The sequence below is a fragment of the Aricia agestis genome, chromosome 9 (assembly GCF_905147365.1).
Source record: "Aricia agestis chromosome 9, ilAriAges1.1, whole genome shotgun sequence".
In the NCBI taxonomy this organism is placed as follows: domain Eukaryota; kingdom Metazoa; phylum Arthropoda; class Insecta; order Lepidoptera; family Lycaenidae; genus Aricia; species Aricia agestis.
In genome coordinates this window covers 4347256-4370042 of record NC_056414.1, presented here as the reverse complement: position 1 = coordinate 4370042, position 22787 = coordinate 4347256, and the positions used below count along the sequence as shown (strand labels likewise).

Below are 22787 nucleotides of genomic sequence, written 5' to 3'. Positions count from 1 at the left end.
TAGCAAGTTTGCCACTTTTGTCAAAAGCTTGCCAAAAAAGAAATAGTTTATCTAAAATGATAATTTTAATATATATGTTACGCTCAAAGACCGAAAACGCTCAGTGAGCGAAAAAATGGCTCACAACGCGTTGTGGTAATCACAGAAATACCACAAAGCGAAATTCGTGTCGTGGCTGACATGTTATTCGACCACAACGCGTTGTGGTAATCGAGAAAAGCCATGACGCGTTCTGAGCATTTAAAAACAGCCATGACGCGAATCCGTGTTGTGGCCCTAATTAAAACGGCCACGACGCGTTCTGAAACCATATTAGTTACTCAGGAGTAATTTTATAGCGCCCAAGTGTGTGCGCAATACACAAGAGCACGTTACGCAGGAGTAATTTTATAGTGCCCAAGTGTGTGCGCAATAAACAAAAGCACTCTGGTTTCAATGAAACCAGGCCAGTTAAGCAGGAGTAATTTTATAGTGCCCAAGTGTGTGCGCAATACACAAGAGCACTCTGGTTTCAATGAAACCAGGCCAGTTAAGCAGGAGTAATTTTATAGTGCCCACGAGTGTGCGCGTGTGAAAGTCGGTCCTGCACCTGATCTCTCGCAAGGGCTCCATTGAATTATGAGTGTAAAGAATAGTGCTCTTGTGTATTGCGCACACACTTGGGCACTATAACATAACTCCTGCGTAACAACCAGATTGCTCTTGTGTATTGCGCACACACTTTTCCGACAGTTCCCAATGGCTGCCATACCACTGCAAAAGAGTGATTTTTTTTTCTTTGATTTTTAGTACTTAAGAAGTAGCCTAGCCGTCATAGTTTTCCTTTTAAAATTCAGCATATTTCCTACTTTCGTGAATATTCTTCACATTTCCAGACGCAGCCGTTTAGTTGGTAGAAGGGGGGACACTGGACTTTTAACGATTTTTTCCACTTTAAAACTTTACAAATGGATCTCTAAGTCGAAAAATGATCTTTGAATACTCGCATTATTTTTTCGAATTACTCGAATTATTACGTGGGAGAGCCATGCTTCGGCACGAATGGGCCGGCTCGACCGGATAAATACCACGTTCTCACAGAAAACCGGCGTGAAACAGCGCTTGCACTGTGTTTCGCCGAGTGAGTGAGTTTACCGGAGGCCCAATCCCCTAACCCCTACCCTATTCCCTTCCCTACCCTCAACTATTCCCTTCCCTTCCCTTCCCTACCCTCCACTATTACCCTATTCCGTCTTAAAAGGTCGGCAACGCACTTGCAGCTCTTCTGATGCTGCGAGTGTCCATGGGCGACGGAAGTTGCTTTTAATCAGGTGCCCCGTTTGCTCGTTTGCCCCCTTATTTCATAAAAAAAAAAAAGTATGGCAAGGTGATTTTCATTTTTCGTGAATGGCTACTCGACAATAATTATGCAAAAATTTGCCTGGAAAAAATAGTTGAATTGTTTTATTTAAATTAATGTATTCATTCTCGTCGCGGCGGTATGGTGCGGGCGGGTTGTAAGTAATCTGAGATGTATGGCATTACGCTACCTCCTACTTCTTTTTTTCGACTATCTGAAAATATGTAAGCATTTTTGTGGAACAAATCGTTCGACACTCGTTATTTATCCGACGCGTTCGATTAACGCCCACGCGTTTGGTCCGCCAGTGAGAGCGCTATGACCATCATTTTCCTTTTTGCCTTTACGTAGACCCCTGAAGAAACGCCATCCTGGTACAAATGACCAAATCTCCCGGTCTAACAGAGGTCGTCATCAAAAAATAACGATATTATTTGAAGCCCTAAATTATTATAAATGGCAACGTTGCAAATGTGAAATGAGAAATCTTTAAAAATGTCAGTGCTGGCAACATTCATTAACATGGCCGCATGTTGAACGAAACGATTTTCTTTACTGTTAGCCCAAAATAATTGTATTTGCATGATTTGTGAGCGGATATAAGTCGATCGTGTAGCCGGAAAAGTTATTAATTTGTGGAACAAATTAACGGTAATAGTAAGAACGTCTATATTCACATATTGCACCCGTCCTACTTTGTGTTTGTTTGGGAGAATGATTTGATAGAAATAATTGTTTCTTGTCAGGCTGCGATCACGAGAATGATGCATCACCCGAACATGCATCATCAGCCGATGTCCGGGCATCCTCAGCACCTGCCGGGCCACCAAGGAATGCCCGGCCATCACCAAATGCCGCCGCAGATGCACAGAGAGAACAGGCACGTAACTCTAACTAGGTAATGTCCGGCTTTTTATTATTACATTGCTATTATTTTCTCATTACTGTTTATTTATTCATACAACTGGGTAAAATTCATCATTATCTATAAAACTGCTTTCATTTATGCTCACAAAAAGCACCATCTCTAGGTGGTAGGGTCTAGAGTAGAATACTTTTGGTGTTATAGACCCCTAGGTGTAGTAAAACCAACTCTTATAAGAATTTCAAATTTTATGTAAGTACATAAGGTAAAGGTTTCAACTTACACAATCTGTAAACACAAGTTGAATTCTTATAAGAAACAACTGATAAAAACTTTTGTACTGCTAAAGGCTAGCCTACCTAACTTATGTTATTAAATTTTTATTTAAGTAGTAAAGGATTAATTGGTTGCTAGTGCAATAAAGTAAATAAGTGCAGTATCCAATGTTCTTATAGGCAGTTACAGTAAGAAATAAAACATTGCCAGGAAACCCTCATAGTTGTTTTGGACATATTAACCAGTTAATTTCCCTGGACTAGGCCAACATTAATGTAAGAATGCCATACCATGTGCTTACTACTGACTTACTTCTTACTTCTAAATTGATGGTTAATTTATCATTAGTTACGGTATATTATTAAGTTCAAACCCCTGACGAATAACAAAATGGCCAAGCCACCGATTTTGACTAATGAGTAGAGTTTTTAGATTCTTCTTGTGCGGCTGACACATATTATTATTATCAAATATTTTGCCGCGCTTTAGTGTAAAATTAAGGTTTTTAGATTTAGGGCTGAGTATGTAAGGTTAGAAACTTGGCTCTACATGAGATCTCACTACTTTTTGACACAACGAACTATAATAATATTTTGTTCTCATCCTGGCAACATTTTTACATGAAAATGTTTTGGTGGGATTTCATTTCTTTTTGTAAGCTGGTTTACATTGTTTTTTCTTTTAGTTCATTTTTTAGGGTTCCCTACCCATAGGGTAAAAACGGGAGCCTATTACTGAGACTTCGATGTCTGTCCGTCTGTCTGTCTCCAGGCTGTATCTCAAGAACCGCTATAGCTAGACTTCTGAAATTTTCACAGATTGTGTATTTCTGGTGCTGCTATAACAACAAAATATACTAAAAACAAAATAAATAGGAAATATTTAAGGGGGACTCCCAAACATTAAGACACATGAAATTTTCACAAAATCCTCAATTATTATATACCACATTATATACGTACTTTAATATTTGTTAATAAAATTGAAATAATATAAATAATTAAAAAAATTGTGTTTTTGTATGGGTAAAACCCAATCCGATACAAGAACACAATTTTTTCCTCTCCTTTCGCTCTATTACAGTACGGAACCCTTCGTGCGCGAGTCCGACTCGCACTTGGCCGATTTTTTTTGGGTGTATTTCATTTAGATTTCTGTACCCAGAGGGTAAAAACGAGACCCTATTACTGAGACTTCGATGTCTGTCCGCTGTCCGTCTGTCTGTATGTCTATCTGGCTCTAGGATGCATCTCAAGAACGGTAGAACTAGAAAGTTAAAATTTTCATCGATTATGTATTTCTGTTGCCGCTATAGCAATAAATACTAAAAACAAAATTAATTTAATATTATTTTTTCCTTTCTACATCGCGATATAGCTTGCATGAATATTTTTATATAGTTGATAATGCACTCTAATTGATAAGAGATGTCACTGTTGGGCACCTACATCGCACTATCAATGACGCGAAGATGTTTGGTATACCCGTTTAACTTTCTAGGCAACTATTTTTGTTTTTAACTAACCGTAAACCGATGTTCTTTGCATTAAAAATATATTTTAAGACCTACTATATTAATTATCCTAAAATTCCTAATCAATCTGTTTCAAGTTTAAGTAAACTTGAAACAGATTGATAGTTAAGTAACTAATTATTATTATTAATCTAATTAATGAAATATTCTTATTAATTAAATATTTGCAAAGAAATGCTAAGACTACGACTATTCTTTGAACTTACGTACAAGGGTAAAAACGGGACCCTATTACTAAGACTTTGTTGTCTTTCTGTCTATCCGTCTGCCCGTCAGTCTGTCTGTCTGTCTGTCTCTAGATTGTAACTCAAGAACGGTAATAGCTAGAGAGTTGAAATTTTCACAGATTATGTATATCTATTGCCGCTGTACCAAAAAATACTAAAAATAAAATAAAATAAATATTAAAGGGGGGTTCCCATACAACAAACGTGATTTTTTTGGCCTTTTTTGCTCTATATCAATAATGGCAACAGGTACTTACTTGAATTTTTCTCAAAGTCCTTAGTTATATGTGTACTTTAATATTTAATAATAATATTAAAATAAAATAAAAAATTAAGGGGGGCTCCCATACAAAAAACACAAAATTTTGCTCTATAATGGTATGGATATAGGTTAAGTTGGGTTTGATAATTTTTTTGTTGTTTTAGTACTAATATCATGTTACATACCAAATTTCAGCTTTCTAAGACTTCAGGAAGTACCCTAACAGTTTTGATGATCGGTGAGTCAGTGACCAAATTGTGGGTTTTTGGACACCTATAAAATCTAAAGTATAATAGCTACGATATTCAAACTTTGCGCATTTAATAACTATACCCATGTCACTATATCTTAAAAATTTCAACTATCTGGCATTATTCAAACCAAAGTTACGAGGGTTCAAAAATACGACGAAACGTTTCGAGAAAAGGTAGGTAGTGCCCTTGCGCGCTTCGCTTGGCTCATCTTGGCGGGGGCACTCCCGTGCCCCCAGATTAATTTGCATTTGCTGCAATTCTCAATTGCAGATATGGCATGGGTCTTTAAAGTATACATAGTTTGTTGGGAGGCATATTAATATTATTTTGGTGTCGCCTCTTTCGCAAGAGGCCCGTACTTTAATCAGATTCTATTTATTGTCAATAAAGGGTCGCATACTTAAACTAATTTTGAATAATAAGTACTAAATAAAATACTATGAGGCTGGCATAGGTGCCAAGTGCATTTTTAAGCCTTGTCGAAAATTTGAATTAAAAAAAAGTATACATAGTTTCTCAGGGAAGTTGATTCATAGGTAGATGGCGGACCTACTTAATTTGATCTTGTTATGTCAAACCCAGCTGACCAACTTTGAATTGACATAAACCAAACAAATGACATAGGTCCGTCAACTGCCTACGAGTCAGTTTCTTCCATGGTACAATGCACAGGAATTCCATGGAGATTCTTCGATAAGAAGGAAGTTTCTAAATAGCTTAAGTGTGATATAACTTATATATAAAAAAACAGCGACCACATAGCCTCTAGACGCCTAATGCAAGGCGAATACTTTCAGACAATATGTAAGACTTATGGTCTTACTTTAGATAATGATATTTATGAAAATTTAAATCCTTTTTGTTTTTTGAATCAGATTTACATCCGTACACTGAACATTTGTTATAATATCTCATTGTTTATAAGATAAGTTATCGTTTTACAACACAAAATTCGTAGACAACGCGCCAACGTCACGCCCTGTGGGCGCAGGTACACAAACTCCGCGAGTTTGTGTACGCGGGCCCGCGCCGCCCGCTTCCTTGCGGGTATCCCTCCGTTGCTCTGCGCAAGTAAATTCGTTTCACTAATGTAGGGATATGTCATATCGCTATACTGTGCTCCCCCCCGCGTCGCTTACCTCAGCACATTGACACAAACAATTTGTTAAGAGAAATCAAAACATTAGGCGTCTATTGGGTTATGTGGTCGTTGTAAAAATATAAGTCGGGTTTTCCTTCCTGACGTTATAACTCCAGAACGCACGAACCTATTTCCACGGTTTTGCATTCGTTGGAAAGGTCCTGGGCTCCGTGAGGTCTATAGAAAAAAAAAAACAGAAAAATCTTCAAGAGAAAACTTCAGGGGAAAATCTTTTTATGGCAAAACAATATTTGCCGGGACAGCTAGTTCCTCTTATATGGTTAACAAATTTCATGTGTATTTTGGAGTCTTACTCATAAATTTGAATCTAATTTTACTGTACTCATATGTGGCAGAAAGCCAACTTCAAAGTCGCCGAATTTGTTATTGATAAAGCCCTTCATTTTGGAAGCAGTTTTTCAATATAACACTTTTATTTTGTAGAAATAACTTTTCCAATGATTTCCCTGATGGCAAAAATAGAAAATGTTTTCTTCCACAGAAAAAGCTGTTATGACTGTAAGATAAACATTTTTTGCATATTACTAAGTAGTTATTACAATTTAGATACATAAATAATCTTTTTGTTGCTTACACAGCAGTTGTTGTCTTTTATCTGTAGGTCCTGACATTAGACTCTAGATCAGACGTACTCAACCTTTTTTCGTAACGTTCTTCAAAATTAACGACATAAAAGTGGAAAATTTTTTAATTATACTTTATTTTTATTAGTAAGGGCCACGGGGGTTTAATGTAGAATATTTGAACATCTTCGGAATAATTATTTTTGAGTTTCTAAAAAATTTAGGTCTTATACCACTGCATACAACATAACAATGGAAGTGTGCATATCAAGAAGAGGGATTAAAATTTTAAAAGGTTTCGAAAGAAATCGAAAAATGAAATGGACAGAATTTAAAAATAGAATTAAAAAGTTGCTTTTTTCTTTACATTTGGAAGTGCACAAGAGTGTCAAGGAAAGTAACACTTTTGTTATAATAATAAGGTCCGGATTATGGTCTTTCAAACATTGACACCATTAAATAAAAAAGTCTATGTTTCACTCGCGATGTATGGGCAGGGTCGCTTTTATATGCTAATATTGTGTAATTTGTTGATACGTCGAGGGTCCTTTGCGGCTCTCTTTGTCCCGAACTGGTCCTGAATGGTCCATATGACGGGTCCTTTGATTCGAGGCAATCTAGTAATGAATATGATGTCTTTTTTCGACCAGACCGATACATCACGGACCTTTGAATGAGGCACAGTTGAAATAACAGTCTAGCTAGAAACCGCCTGCCAGACGGTCAGAAAGTCTTTAGAATTTCTCACGAAAGTTGATGTATTCTCTAGATACACTAGAGATTTATCACTTGTTGTCAAGAAATGTAGTCGATTTTGTGAGAAAAATTATGTGCATTCTCTGTTTCGGGTGTTAGTGTAGCAGGTAAGATAACTTTTTAACTTATTGTCCTAAATAATTTTCTTTAGCATTTTGTATAGACAAGCTAATATTGTGTCTGGTTTTCCACAATCGAAGGATTATAAAATCAATTGCAAGTTATTTGGCATTGCGAAATATTTAAACAATTATTAAAACACCTACAGTTAGTTGAAATATTCAACAACTTTATTGTTTTTAATCATTTTAAATGTAGATTGTAGACTGTTACGATTTTCTTTTTGCATTTTTTTTAATCGCCTATGGTCCGTTTAAATTCGGTTTAATTTTACAAACAAAAAATTTAAACTACCGAATTACTATTCCATTTTTATAACATGGTTAATACGCGACTTTTAATTCGTAGTTTCGTAGCGGCCGATACTGAGCTTTATTTATTTAGATGAATAAATTGAAACGTCGTGTAGTAACTAAACCGTTGCAGAAAGCACAAGATACTCTCAAATCAAGACGTGTTTATGCATAACCTCCTCCTTTTTGGAAGTCGGTTAATAAAAGCAACTATTGCTCTCCATATATTCTTATTAATCTGATCTTTTTAAATACTTCAGTTTATTATTTGTGTCACTTTTTTATGGGCTGCAAAGCACGAAAGTCCACCACGCGCTTTCAAAATAGATCACCTGTAATATCTTCACCTGCCCGTAGCAACGTAATTTTTTGCTGCTAATTAATTTTGGGTTAGGCATTGAATTAACATTACGGTACCAAAATGTACCACTGAGGAAATTGATTCCTAGGCAATTGACAGACCAACGTCATTTGTTCGGATCATGTCAATTCAATGTTAATTGTGATCTGTCGGCTGGGTTTGGCTGGCGTACCGCGACCAAACTACGTAGGTCCCCCATCTGCCTAGGAATGAACTTATCTGATAGTACATTGAAATGTTGTAAACTAAATGTTTTCCGCGTCTGCGTACACGTGTGAACAAAGTGAAGTCCTGCGGAAACATTAAATTTTGGCGCAATAATGCGTTTTGCTCTGTATCTATGCCAAATTTAATAAAAATCGTTCGACAGATCTTTCCCCTTCATAGAGAAAAGAACCGTATCACTTTATGTATGAAACAAAAATATCGAGAGCTGATTATTATTGTCATACATATATCCAAAACGGCATGAAAAAAATGTTGGAATTCCCTGGTCTAAGGGCTCCCACACATATGACTGCGAATTCGCATCGTATCATTTTTTTATTAATTTTGTCGCAGATATTATTTGCGATGCGATATGAATTCGCAGTTTTGTGTGGGAGCCCTAAATTATGAGTTGGCCAATGGCGTTAGATCGAGAGAGATGGAAGACCTTGAAGAGGTCTTCGCCCAGTGGGACAGTGTAGGCTTGTTAAAAAAAACAATGTATTAACTGTCCATTTTACGTTGCAGAGTGCCGCTGGGCGGGTCCGGTGCGGGCGGCATGGGCGGGCACGCGCTCGGCATGAACATGGTGCACCCCGCCCGCCCGCCGCACCCCGTGCGCGCGATGCACCACCCGCCGCAGCAGCACCACAACGTGCCGGTGAGTACCTGTAGCGCGGTCGCGGTATATGTAGAAGTAGCTATAGGTAGGGTCGCGATATACATAATGTACAGTATGTATAATGTCTGGGCGAGTGAATTAAACACAGAAATAACTTATAACTGGACACTCGTACTCTGGTGACGGCTGGTGTAGAAGTGATCATCAGACCGATCTTTAATATCAAAACACTACACATAATAAATAGGGTCCGAATAAATCTAATTAGCTTTGTCCACACTATGCCTTTTTTTGTTCATCACGGGCATGCGTTATAGCGCAGACAACATCGCACATGAGCATGCCCGCGACGCTATGACACTTTTCTTTCCAACGCGGGTGGATTTTGACGCATTCAATTATTGAATATGCCAAACGAAAGTTGAACCAAAAGATGATGACGAAAATTTAAGATGAAATTGCATAGTGTGGACATAGCTATAGACTACAAGCCCATAAGAGAAAATTAACGGGTGAAATGAACCAACGTGAATATCGCTTAGAATGCTGTTGCTATGTCTGAAAATAACGCTGAGCACCATGCCATTTCTGAGCTGAACAGGTAGTACGCGGCGAGGTTATAAGGGTTGGGACCCATGGCTTTCGATCATGGAAAAATGTACGGCGTTCATGGGTAAAGTATCAGTATATACTTACCCCCTTACTAATAAACGCTGTATAATCTTTGAATAGTTATACAGTATTTTGTCTTCTTCAATCCAATTAAAAATGGCACTTGTGTGACGGGAACAAACACAAAAAACGGGTATATGTATACATGTACCCCCTAGAGATACATGTACCCCTACTTCTTGCCCATCAAATACTGGATTGAATTTTGATAGCTTGAAACACAACATAACCAACACACAGCAGACAGACCGACACAACATTGGGTATTGCAACGTGGTGGTGACAGGAAACAGAATACTTGCTTATTTTACTTATGAATAATTTTTCATCTTATTGGTAAAAGCAATCCCGTGCGAGTTTTTTACGCGGGTTCTTTTCGCCGGGTTAGTTCCGGAACCGGTGGTAGGCATCGTAGTTTCGACGTTCTTCGGGCCTGTCCACATCTCCACGTCACGACGTCGTCAACGTGAAACGGTGCGGTAACGCGGTAACGTTGATGTGACGTGCAAATTTATGTTAAAGTAACGTAAAACGTAAATTGCACATCACATTGTACCGTGTACGTCGCCATGCCTTGTAAAATACTACTACATTCTTCACTACTAATCTAGATGTGGACCACACAATACGTATTCTGCTTTTGCTATTGTTAAAAACGGAGAAAGAGAAGAAAAAACTTGAAAATAGTCGTGCATTTTTACGTTACATTGACGTAATTTGCACGTCACGTTACTGCACCGTTCCACGTTGACGACGTCGTGACGTGGACATGTGGACAGGCCCTTCCTCCGACGTTCAAAAAGTGTATTCATGATACCTATTTTTAATAAAAAAAATATTTTATTTATCTACTTCTTTATGGATCATATTTGTATAAATAAACTTGTTCCGCAGCAACAGCAGCGCCTTCGCCGGCCGTACTCTGTGGGCGGGGGCTACGCGGCGGGCGTGATGCCGCCGCCGTACGCGCCGCCCCCGCCCCTCCCGCCGCCACCCGCGCAGCAGACACATACAGGTAAGCACACTTTTACGTGTCTTGAGAGGATATCTTAAATAATGCAAGTTTTACCAAAATTTACTTTAATTTTCTTACCAAAAATACATCAGCACAAAACATTAATTCTACTTCGTGGATCAGAGAGAAGAGAAGTGAACATTATAGACTATAGATACTTTTTGACACCACAGACAAAGCGGTGTTGCCAATAATAACATAATAACTGTACTAGATAACCAATAGGATATCTGAAATGGGTTGCATTAGCTACCCTGATAGTGCGGGTGTCCGTGTAGTTTTACATGAAGTGATTTACATAATATAAAATAAATAATTACGCGAGCGCGTCCCAATCGCTGACTCCTTAAAAACCCTAGAACTGCTTAATTTACGATATTAATTACGATCGTACAGCGTGCTTGTTTGCCCCCTAGTTACATGAAAAACAGAGTGCAAAATGAATGGTTAAGGGTAACACAATGGAGCAGGAAATACGTGACAAACTGTGAAGCGGATCTACCATTAACTACATTTTCCAATAAATAATTTATTTTTTACATAGCAAAAAAGATTCCTGTCTTTGTCGGTAAAATTACTTTTTCAGGCAGCTATCTATCCGCTGTATGTTTTTTTATAAAATAAATACATTTTTTACGGTAATAATAAAATATGTGTCAACTATTTTTACTAGGTCTGGGCAGGCCTTCATCACCAAAAATAACAACTCAAGTTAAACTTAATACTGAGTTTGGTCAGTATGTCGTTTAAATTTTTTTTCATTGTAGCTAGTGCAATGTTGTATCGAATATTTTACGTAATAATCGATGTTGTTTTTAGTTGTTGTTAGTGTCAATAAGTGTAGAATGTAGATTATAGAATAAAGAAATATGTTTTCTTCTACTATAGTTTGTGCGTTCTAAGATGATATGGGTGACAGTTTTCATGTTCCTTGCTACGGGTTTTTTTTTACAAGAAAACAAAAAAATCAAAATGTAATAAATTATATTCCATCTACAAAAACACATGTTTCCTATAATTGTAAATGAATAATAATGAAAAGATGCTAACTTATTAATAAAAATTATAAATATTAACTGTGAAATAGGAGTATAAAATTATTGTTACGAAAACATTTGAAAAATGTCATATGCATGAAACGGAACATATGTCAATAGAGATTGACTATGTTGAATCGAAATCAAATCGATAAAAAAGGGCGGCCATCTTAAATCGCCGGCACCACTGAAATGTCAGTACGAAATCGATAATTTCGATTGCAATTCCTTTACGAAGTGATTCGATATTTTTTAAACTATCGATTAATTTTTGTTAGGTAACTTCCCTACTATTGTCAATTATAATGTGTCACGCATATCATAAAACGCACAAACTATAGTCAATAATAATGTGTGCATCATTTTTTTTTTGGTATTTTAGTTGTTGCAACAAAAAAAGCAATAGTCTTAAATAGCAGTCTAGTTGTTTATATGACAAGAAATTATTGTAATGTTTATTCATTTAATTTTCATGAAAAATGTTAATTTACATGAGAAGTAAAAAGAAATATGCATGCACAAGATGTTTGTCTTCATATGAAACCCATATTACTATTTTGATCTTCATTTACTAATGTTTTATCATCAAAACAGGTGTAACGACAGCGCAACCTAACGCCGCACCGACCACAGACACTAAAGAGGAGGGCGGAGCGGTGGGGGCAGTGGGCGGGGCCGGTGCGGGCGGAGCGGAGGGCGAGGGGGCGGGCGACGAGGCGGCCCGCTCCCCCGCGGCCAACAGTAAAGAGAAGACACCCATGTGCCTGGTCAACGAGCTGGCCAGGTACAATAAGGTGAGATTTAAATGAGGACTGTGATTTGTTGGGAACTGCAATGTTTTTTAATATAAAATAAGGGGCAAACGAGCAAACGGGTCACCTGATGGAAAGCAACCACAGTCGCCCAATGGACACTCGCAACATTAAAAGAGCTGCAGGTGCGTTGCTGGCATTTTAAGAGGGAATATCTTCTTGAATGTTGATGTCACATCATTTTAATGCATATTTACGTACAAAATATGCTTCTGATTACCTGACATATTTATTATTATTATGAAAGAAATATTACAATTTTGACATGCCTGTGGTAACCAGATTATGATAATATTATATATGTTTTGAATCATTAGCATTAAGCTTGCTTTTTGATATAGATTTTAGTTTTGTCTACAAACTGTAAAGAAAATCTTATGCATTTTAATTTTTACCTGTATTTCAGATTAAACACCAGTATCGCCTCACATCAGAAACGGGGCCCGCTCACAAAAAAGTATTTACGGTCACACTTCGCTTAGGTGATACCGAGGAATATACAGCTGAGGTTAGTACATAATTTAATATTTCTTTAGTTCTTCTAAAGGCTTCGAGTACATAAAAAACTGAGAACAGAAGTAGTTGTAATTCCACCAAACATTTTATTTGTCACATCTGTTTAAAAGACAGTCAAAATGTATACCTATGTTGCAGGGGTCGTCGATAAAGCGAGCGCAGCACGCGGCGGCGTCCGCGGCGCTGACGGGCACGAGCTTCCCGCCGCCGCCGCCGCGCGCGCCCGCACACTCCAACCACCAACACCATAGACACGCCGGTACGTACACGCGACGCAACATGCACGCAAAGTGCGTATCGTGTGTAAATCGAAACATGTCACACGTTAACATTTAATAAACCACCGCCACTATCGACACACCGGTACGTACACGCACAGCGCACGCGACGCAATATGCACGTAGTATATTTGCCGTGTGCGTATATATTTATTTGTACGCAAAATATTTAAATGAGTTTAACATATTGTGTGCTTGTTAGAATATAACGAAAGTAATAATGCACTACGTGACTGTCTCATAATGGACTGGCGGATAGTCTCGCTCATGTATGTTGATCGATGTTTTCTATACACAGCTCCAACTATTTATGTGTAACTTATTTCACCTTGTTTACTTTTACAGAGCGATACGCACGCTCAGTGCATAATCGAATCGAATCGAAATTCCAAACGGCAAATTATACACTATATTTACCGTTCAGGTCAGATGCTCCACATTTTTTCTGGCTTTTTGCTACACAACAATAATGTGGCAATTTGTTTGTTTTCTGTTAAAATAATTTTAAGTTTTGATTTATCTTTGTTACAATGTGTGAATGCAATGAAAATATTTATTTTTTCATTTTCATATTTTCCAGGTGCCGTAATGCCAACGGTAGAACTCAACGCGCTGGCTATGAAGCTATGTCAGCCGGCGGTGTATACGTCTGTGCCGGCGGTGACGCGCCCGCGGCCGCGCATGTACCGCCTGCCCGCGCCCTTCGCCCCGCCCTACCCCCACCCCGCCCATCCCCGCCTGATGGAGCCCGGGCCCGCGCTGCTGTACAGGTATGACGTCATACGTGTGTGTTATTGAAACAATCGTGCATTGGCACTGCTATCTAGAGTGCTTAGGGAACAATTTCAACAGCAAAGCTAGAAATCAAAAGTGAAAAAGGCTTCAGACGAACGGCACTTGTCGACGCGTGCCGTCTGTAAGAAACCTAATATGACGTAAGGGCCGGGACACAAAAACACGATACGACGTCGTATCGTACCACGATGCGGCGTCGTTTCACGATGCGACATCGTGTCGTGGGAATCCACGACGAGCATCGTAAAAACTACGACGCGATATCGACACGACGTGCCACGATATACGACATGACGTCGATACGACGTGTTTTTGTGTCCCGGCCCTAAGGCATTGCACTCGCCATGTCACTTATTGACGCGTTATGTTTAATACCATTGGTGCAGAGATCTGTCTCAAAGTCTGTCGCCGAGTTATATTTAGCTATTGCATCTCAATTGATCAACTGAAACTTGTTTTAAAATAATATTTGTTTTATAATGACACAAGTAGCGTAGTGAACTTTAGAACCATGCGTTGCATTAAGTACCTACTTGAACTTTTATCCATAGTAAAGTAATTACAGATTAAATAGAACTAACGAGTAGGCCGACTTTGAAGATATCGCGAAATTTATACGTTTGACGTAGTATGTCAGATCGGCCGGCGCGCGCCTTACAAATGCGTTACACACATAAAATTAATAAACCTAGTGGAATAGAGCAACAATCTCAAGCTGTCAAACGAAACGGAAATTGGTTTTCATCTGTGTGAAAAATATGTGTACGTATACACTTACACAAGCATCATTGAACATGAATTCTTCTAAGAGGCATAATATTTTATGATTTATGAATTAATGTTAAACTTGGTGCGACATGCCTCCAACTGCATTTTATAATCCACTTTCTTCTTCTTCATTTTTCTATGTAACCTTCTATATTTTATTCTGGCATGAAACTCGTAAGCAAGAGTCGTATCAATTAAAACATAGATTCGATGCCTCCGGCAGAATTAGGTCTTGTTTCGTTCTTTTTAGTTAACATTTTTTGCAGTCGGGTTTTTTGATTTTTAATTAATTTATTTTATTACCACGCAGTGTTACTGATAGTGACATCTTTCTTGCTCAGGCCTTTGTTTCTCTATTCCGCTAGGTATATTAACTTTATGGTTACACAGCATTGTGAAACATGTCGAAAGTGACTCGCGCCCAACTCGCGTAGATGATCCCGTTTGTTTGAAGTCGATGTACTTATTAGTTCTGTCTACTATGGTAATAAAGTGAGGGGCCTATATAAAAGTCGGTCCAACTGTCAGGGTCCGCGTGTGTGTGGGCGGTCAGTCGTGGGTGGGGGAGGGCAACACGCCGCAGGCGGCGCGGCACGACGCGGCGGCGCGCGCGCTGCATGACCTGCGACCGCCGCACGCTGACGCCGAGCCCGGGGACCAACAACAGATTGGTAATTATTACTACTTTTAACCGACTTCAATAAAAAGGAGGGTATCTATTCGACCTGTATGTATGTAATTTTGCCAGAACTGTACAGATTTTTTTTAAATATAAAATAAGGGGGCAAACGAGCAAACGGCTCATTATGCTGATGGTAAACAACTACCGTCGCCCATGGACACTCGCAACATCAGAAGAGCTGCAGGTGCGTTGCCGGCCTTTTAAGAGGGAATACGCTCTCTTCTTGAAGGTTTGCAGGTCGTACAGGTCTGGAAATACTGTTGGTGACAGTTCGTTCCAGAGTTTTACAGTGTGCGGCAGAAAGTTACGCGAAAAACGCACGGTGGAAGACTGCTACTGATCAAGGTGATGAGGATGTTTGTTGATGTTTTTCGCGTGGGTCGATGGCGAAAAGTTGCAGGTGGTATGATTCCGAACAATTCCTCAGAGCACATCAAGTGGAATAAAAAGACCATTGTAAATCGTATAGGGCATGGAAGCAATTACTGAAGGTGTGGTACGGTGGACAGCCAACGTATTAATAGTTCTGCGTACTGTTATTATGTTTATTATATTCAACACGATATTATCCAGGAGGAGATGCAAACTCTGATATACTGAACAGCGAGGTGAAGTCGCCGGTGTCGTTGGTTCACGAGTTGGCGCTGAAGAGGAATCTCTCCGTGCAGTTCACCGTCAAGTCTGAACGGGGACCACCACATATGAGGGTATGCATCTAGATTTAATTTACAGTTATATCATATTTTAACGATGTTAGTGGCGGCCGAAAAGAAAGATCTTCCGACCGAGCGAGATAGCATGCTCGGTCAGGCCGAAGCCCACTGACGTCATTTCAGACGTTGTATATGTCGCAGTCATCTAGTTCAATCTGCGATTCGATTGAATGACTAGCGCATTCATTGAATGACAGCATTCAATTGAACGACTCGGCCGAACGTCGATTGAACGATCGTCACTCAATGTCCGACTAGTTAGCGATTTGTAACATAGCGCTTTGAATATAGCGGACATAAAATCAGTCAGATAATTGAACGTATTTCACTTTTTTCTCACTGCGGGGCTAGTAGTCACTTAAACATGGCGTCAAACAGCTCGCGCTGTTGATAGCACTGTGTATATGGTTGATATTTTGTCTATTAAATTTACTTTAATGAATGAACTGTCAATAGACTTCTTATGACAAGAGTGCGCGTGTTTAGCATAGTCAGAATTAATTGCCTTTTGGGTCTAAAATAAAAAAAAAACTATTTTTTTTATGTGCGTGTTTCAGGTATTCGTAACGCTATGCACGGTGGGCGACATGGAGACGGAGGGCGAAGGTAACGGCAAGAAGGTGTCGAAGCGGCGTGCGGCGGAGCACATGCTGGAGGAGATGCGGCGACGCTGGCCGCCCGCGTTGCTGCGCCCGCGGCCGGACAAGCGGCGCCCGCAGCCCGCCAAGAAGAAACCGAGGAATCTTATCAAGGTACGGCCATTACTGTGTTAAGTGTTACTGGAGATGCGGCGACGGGCCTGCGCTGTGTGTGTGAATTGAAATAAATGTTTTCAAAAAAATCCACTCACGTTATTTGGTCCTTTGATATAACACAATCAAATAAGGTTCGCTCTAACACGAAAAAATAATGTAGGCTGTATTAGTATAAGTCGAATATATCTAATGTAACATGTAACAAGATTGAATAAGTAGGCAACACCGTGTAGCGTACCTTTGCTAAGTAACCGAGATCGCTAGGGAACCGCCGGTGAGACAATTTTATATAGTATTTGTGTCTCGAGAAACGATTGGACTGTATTACATACATAATTTCGTTACAGGAGGGTCTAGCGGGAGCGGCAGCGAGCGGGGAAGGCGGCGCCGACAACCCCATCTCGCGTCTCGCGGTCGCCCGTCACGCGGCGCGCGCCCGCTCGCCGCAATACCGCGTGCTCGAGGAGCGCGGCGCGGCGCGACGACGCGAGTTCCTCGTGCAGTGCGACGCCCCGCCCCACTCCGCTACTGGCCTCGGACCCAACAAGAAGACGGCCAAGCGCCGCGCCGCACACAGTACGTAACTTATTAAACACTAGCCCGCGAAATCTAAAAACGACATAATTTCAGGAAAAAAAACAATTATACATAAGATATAGGCTATGTCACTTAGGAACGCACCAGCTTTCTATCGGTGCTAGAATATTTCAATCAGACCAGTAGCTTCAAAAAAAAAAAATCATAGTGTAGATAATATTAATATCTGGACACCGAGAACAGTGATAAACTTGTAAAATGTGGTAGAACGTATAAATGTTTTCATGTGTGTGTCGTTGGTTGGGTGCTTCATTTTGCAGTTTTTAGAGTAACAATGAAAACAAATAGCATTAGACGAACTTACTGCCGTATGCATATTTGTTAGGTCACGCCCACGAACACGGTACCGAGCGAGTTAGTTTGGTTATACATAATAGTTAATAATGCCTCTTTGTTATAGTAACGACTATGGAACATTATTTATTTGGTAATAAATCAAGTTTCACAGGCCAGCGTTTAGCACAGAGGTTCCCAAATTGTTTTTTCTACCGCCCCTTTAAGTACAAATTATATTTTAGCGCCTCCATTGTTTCAATTTAAAATGCATCCTGATGAAATAAATCACCCCCCAAGCCTCTACACAACGCCCCAATTTTTTTTCCCACACCGCTCGCCTTTAGACCTTCAACGCCCACAAGGAGGCGTTATCGCCCACTTTGGGAAAGCATATCATGCCTTAGGGTGTGCGTAGTATACAAAAGCTCTTTTCTTTTTTAACCGACTTCCAAAAAGGAGGAGGTTATATTCATATTCTCATTTTAGCTTGAAATACCACCTGTCTTTTATCCGGGTAAAATGTATGACATTTTTTCTTGGGTACTCTAAATTCTCTCGTCTAATTTCAGATGTGCTTCTAGCGATGGAGATGAGTAGCAACGGTGAAGTGCCACCCGCCGCCGCCACAGAACCGACCACCAATGGTACAATAGAACCGAAGACCACCAACGGAGATATCAAACGGAAGGTAAACATGAATCCTATAATATTATGCATCATTTGTATCTCGCAACTAAAGCCAAAAGCATTAGCTCTATTAAAAGTTGCCAAATTGCTTATAAATTTGAGAGCAAAAAAAACCCGGCAGTAGGATAACGACATTTTTAAAACCACAGTCTTCTATAGAGTAACAAGGGCTTCACACCGTGTGTATTTAAATTTCTAGCCTGTGTTGTTCTTAAAGCGCATTTGAAGATTTATCTAACTAATAAGAGGAACATAGAACCTAAACTAGATCCAAAAAGCTATAATTAAGTTTGACATGACTCGGATTCGGAAACTTTACTTTCCGGTCATTGGCCAGCGCCTAGCGCGGCGAACGTTTATTGAATATCGGGTGACGGATTGTGAATCGGGGCCCTGGAGCCGTACCACGAAACCGTTTTGAGACTCAAACAATCGTACGAGAATGCCACGTCCTACTCTGACAAACGAGAAATTACAGAAATTACGGTGTTAGAACAGGACGCGGCATTCTAAGCCGATTGTTTGAGTCTCAAAACGGTTTCGTAGTAGGCCTACTGGGCCCGCTATATACGAATGAATCTCACTGATAGTAATTTATCTCTATTGTTACGACGTAATCTTTCAGGAGGAGAGCGGTGCCGGCGGCGCGAGCTCCGAGGTGCGGCAGCCGGTCCCCGGCGTGCTCATGATGGACTACCAGCAACGTTCCGGTCAGCCACCGCAGCAGAATGGTAAATAGCAGTACTTATAGTCAGCTTAGAACTTCTATGTAAGTACGTTCTTCTTAGTTAAAACATACTTACATAGAAACAAATAGTTATGAGTCATATTATGTCTATGATTGAGCTCGTACTCGACATAGACTGTCGTCTCTGACGTGCACGAATGAAAGATAGAAGCACAGTTATTTATCTTTTTGACTGGCGAACACATTACATATTTGATATTATATTGCTTTCTTGTTTACACGGTTTCGCGATAAATCTGTCTCTTTTTACTCTCTCTAATATATGCTATTTTGTCTTGAAATGGTTTTTAACTTATTTATTGTGCAGGTGAGCGTGCGAGCGAGGCGAGCGCGACCGGCGGCGGCGGCAACTCGCCCGGCGCGAAAGACCAACTCATGTACCTTTCGCAGCTGCTCGGTTTTACTGTACAATTCTCCGATTTTCCCAAGGTAATAAATTATTATTCTTGTTTAGTGTTTAAAGTATAAAGTTGAATTGTAATATTTCGTGTTAAAGTTTTACTATTTTGCTACCACTTACAAAATTCGCCTGAACGGTCTATAAAAATGTTCACTATAATTTACCGCACGAAGTTGCGGGCTTGCCTTTGGGCTATATAATTTACGTACTTAGATTATAGTTAACTTATACATATTTTTCTTAGTCGGCTTAAAAAACCTTGTAATGTTTCCAGCGCAACCACGGCGAGTATCTATCGCTGGTGTCGCTGAGCACGGAGCCGCCGGTGATGTGTCACGGGGGCGGCGCCTCCACCGCGCACTCGCACGAGCAGTGCGCCCGCGCCGCGCTCCGGGCGCTCGCGCTCATGGGGCTGGACGCGCCCGCGCCGGGGTTAGTAACTTTATAAGCATAAAACTAATACTAAAATCAAAACCCAAAAACAATTATTAGCTGTGATACAATTTGTTACTTTATTTAGATTCGAGAGTCAAGACACCTGCAATCATTTGAACGGATATTGCTAGAAATATATGTCGCCCGTGTGTTTCTAGTTTTTTTTGTGACAAAAATAATACGGCGCGTACACAGTGACGTCACTAGCTGATATAGTTTTGTTATTCTATATTTAAATCATCTCCGTTACTTTTTTAAGATGTATAGGTTTTTATAGAGCGATGCGTGCATTTTACAAATGGATACTGATGGATACTTCGTTTTCAGGATGCAATCAGTGCCCGGCGGCGGCGTGAAGCCGGCGGCCATCAGCAACGGGATCAGCGAGTGAGGCCGCAGCTGCAATACACGAGTGAATATCTCACGGCGCGAAATAAATTGTTCGGGACCTCACACACAGAGTTTATTTCGTCACTTCAGAGCTATGACGTATTCACAAAACTATGATCTCGGCTCCCGCGACAACTCTTAGTCTATTTGTTCAAAACTTTCTTTATTTTTAAATAGAAATGTATATTTTTTGTTATACTATACGATCTGTATTTATATTAAAACTGTTTTTTGTTTCATCGATAATTCGCGCAGCTTTTGTCTAACGAAACGACTATCTCGAACTTGTAGTGTTACGGTGTATTCGAAGTAAGATTGTAAACGAGTAGGTGAAACGAAAAGGCTATGAAGCCAAAGCAAATCATTGGGGCCGCGCAGACCTAACTTTCTGGCGCGCTTATTTTCGTAATGTAGATATAGTTGTAGTGCAGCGAGTGTTTACTTCGGTTCTGTCAAGTTTCTTAGTTTCACTCGACATTTCTTGCGAAAAAGTCAAGTGAAAACTTCTACTGTCTAGTTGTCACGGTTGCATCCAAGCAAAGGACGAACAGGCAGCGAAGTCTCAGTAATATGGTTCCGTTTTTACCCCTTGGGTACGGAATCCTAAATAGACATTCGGTTGGAGTAGCGGTGGACAAGATGCGTAAGTAGTAATAGTTTGTTTTGGATGTGTTTTTGAAATAAAGAGCTGAGTGGTGATTGTCTTCATAAGGTTAAAAAGTAGTTAATCATTGTTGGGAATTACCACAGATTTTATTTTCCTGTTCTGAGGGAATTACTGAAATCGTTAAAAATTAGACGCTAAAGTCGCCGACTTGACAGAGTGCTAAGTCTTTTAATAGGACTACGATTTAAGTACTGTATTTAAATAATAGTGTTTTATTTAGCGGGTAAAAGACAAGACAGTTACCTCGAATTATTTAAAACTTGATTGAGTCAGATTGTTTTACTCGCAGCACTGTAAATGTTAATAGATCTCTTTGATGTTTCAGAAAATCAGAAATCATTTTAATCATGAATTTCTCGCATGTGGCAATATTTAAATATTTATTAACGTTTTAAATAAAATGTTGAAATCAATTAAAGAGAACTATTGCGTGCGCGTCGGAAACCGTTCGCCGCCCCAATGCGAGCTACAGTTACATCATGCGGCCATGGTGTCACTTAGGTTTAGCCGCGCAGCTCGCTCGAATAGGGAAAGGGATTGAGGCAAACGGGTACGCCCACTGACATGTAGACTTGTCTCAGTCCCCGTCTTGATGCCGGGTTGCGCGCGGTAACCGCCGCAGGCCGCGCGCGCCGCCCGCCGCCCACGCGGCTTGCGGCGATTATATTGGCCTCGATTTTTAAGCTCCCTCGAGCGTACGTTTACGATTTTCGGCGACCCTGAGCTATGAAATGTGTAATTTTAGATTTATCCCCGCGTCTATACATACGATTTATACATACCCGCTTAGGATAGGTGCGCTTGTCTAGCCTGTAACCTGTGTACTCGTAGATCTAACTTTTCCTTATTCGATGTTTATTATAATGTGGTCGGTCGCGAGCCGCACTCCGTGCGACGATTGTACGTTTCATTGTAATGGGTCCGACGTATTTATTCGATTACTTAGCGGTAACAGTATCACGGACTTTGCTCGTAGGAAGTAAAGTCGATTGCTCTTACTAATTAAGTAAATAGAAGTAGTGTTTGTATCGTGCAAATCAGCGTAAATGGGAGGTTACGAATCATATTTATTAAAAACTTATCTAATCGCCGTATTTCTATTAAATCTTATATCGATGCCTATAAGTGTTGAACCAAGTATAAATACGTGGGATAGATGTTTGCATGCCCAAGAAAAATCGAATCGGTATATTTTGCATGGGATGGGAGAGAAAAAAGTATTATTTTATCTGGAATGGACGTTTTTAAATATCTGACTCGTTTTAGGTGTCGAGATTCCTATCCTTAGTAATGTGAGCATATAATCAATAATGTGTATTGATACGCTGGTTTGCATGAGTTAGCGTTATTTACCCCTAAGGTAGGTAAGGCACAATTAAACGATTTTAAATCGAGGCCATTGGTAGAATTTCTCGATGTTGTTGCACAGTAGCACACGCGTTGAGAAATCGATCAATTTATAGCCACAATGGCGTTAAGAAGTGTTCTATTTATTTTGTTCTAAGTAATCAATATTTTATATTATTATATGGGTACAGGTCCCATTCGAACTTAGTGCTGTTAGAGTTGTGTAAGAATAAAAATATTAAAAACTCAACTGTTGGTTTTATTTTGTATTTTGTAGGACTTTTTGTTTGTTGTGGAGTTGAGCATGTACCACCCATGATTTATTGATCATTTATTTTTATTTTGGTTGTTCTTCA

General features: G+C 39.7%; 1 protein-coding gene across 3 annotated transcripts; it reads left to right on the top strand.

Moving 5' to 3' along the window:
- The first annotated feature begins 1834 nt into the window (after positions 1–1834).
- Positions 1835–22681, top strand: LOC121730663 (double-stranded RNA-binding protein Staufen homolog 2). 3 transcript variants are annotated; one of them, XM_042119805.1, is made up of 18 exons: positions 1835–1990; positions 2086–2219; positions 8748–8880; positions 10408–10528; positions 11202–11261; positions 12160–12359; positions 12784–12885; positions 13032–13152; positions 13752–13941; positions 15263–15405; positions 15990–16123; positions 16687–16881; positions 17232–17460; positions 18327–18445; positions 19070–19175; positions 19500–19621; positions 19867–20024; positions 20355–22681. In XM_042119805.1, exons 2-18 carry the CDS (start codon positions 2101–2103, stop codon positions 20416–20418), a joined length of 2316 nt encoding a protein of 771 aa, XP_041975739.1. In that variant the 5' UTR covers positions 1835–1990; positions 2086–2100; the 3' UTR covers positions 20419–22681. The 3 variants fall into 3 exon arrangements, with proteins under 3 accessions (XP_041975739.1, XP_041975738.1, XP_041975740.1); XM_042119804.1 differs by having other exon boundaries at positions 2086–2237; XM_042119806.1 differs by lacking the exon at positions 11202–11261 and having other exon boundaries at positions 2086–2237.
- Positions 22682–22787: the final 106 nt, after the last annotated feature.

Bases quoted from the DNA above. Each gene is read 5' to 3' on its own strand.
- LOC121730663 (XM_042119804.1), top strand. From the start codon at position 2,101: ATGATGCATCACCCGAACATGCATCATCAGCCGATGTCCGGGCATCCT. The intron at 2,238-8,747 runs GTAATGTCCGGC...TTTACGTTGCAG, and splicing joins AGGCACGTAACTCTAACTAG to AGTGCCGCTGGGCGGGTCCG. The intron at 13,942-15,262 runs GTATGACGTCAT...TCCAACTGTCAG, and splicing joins GGGCCCGCGCTGCTGTACAG to GGTCCGCGTGTGTGTGGGCG.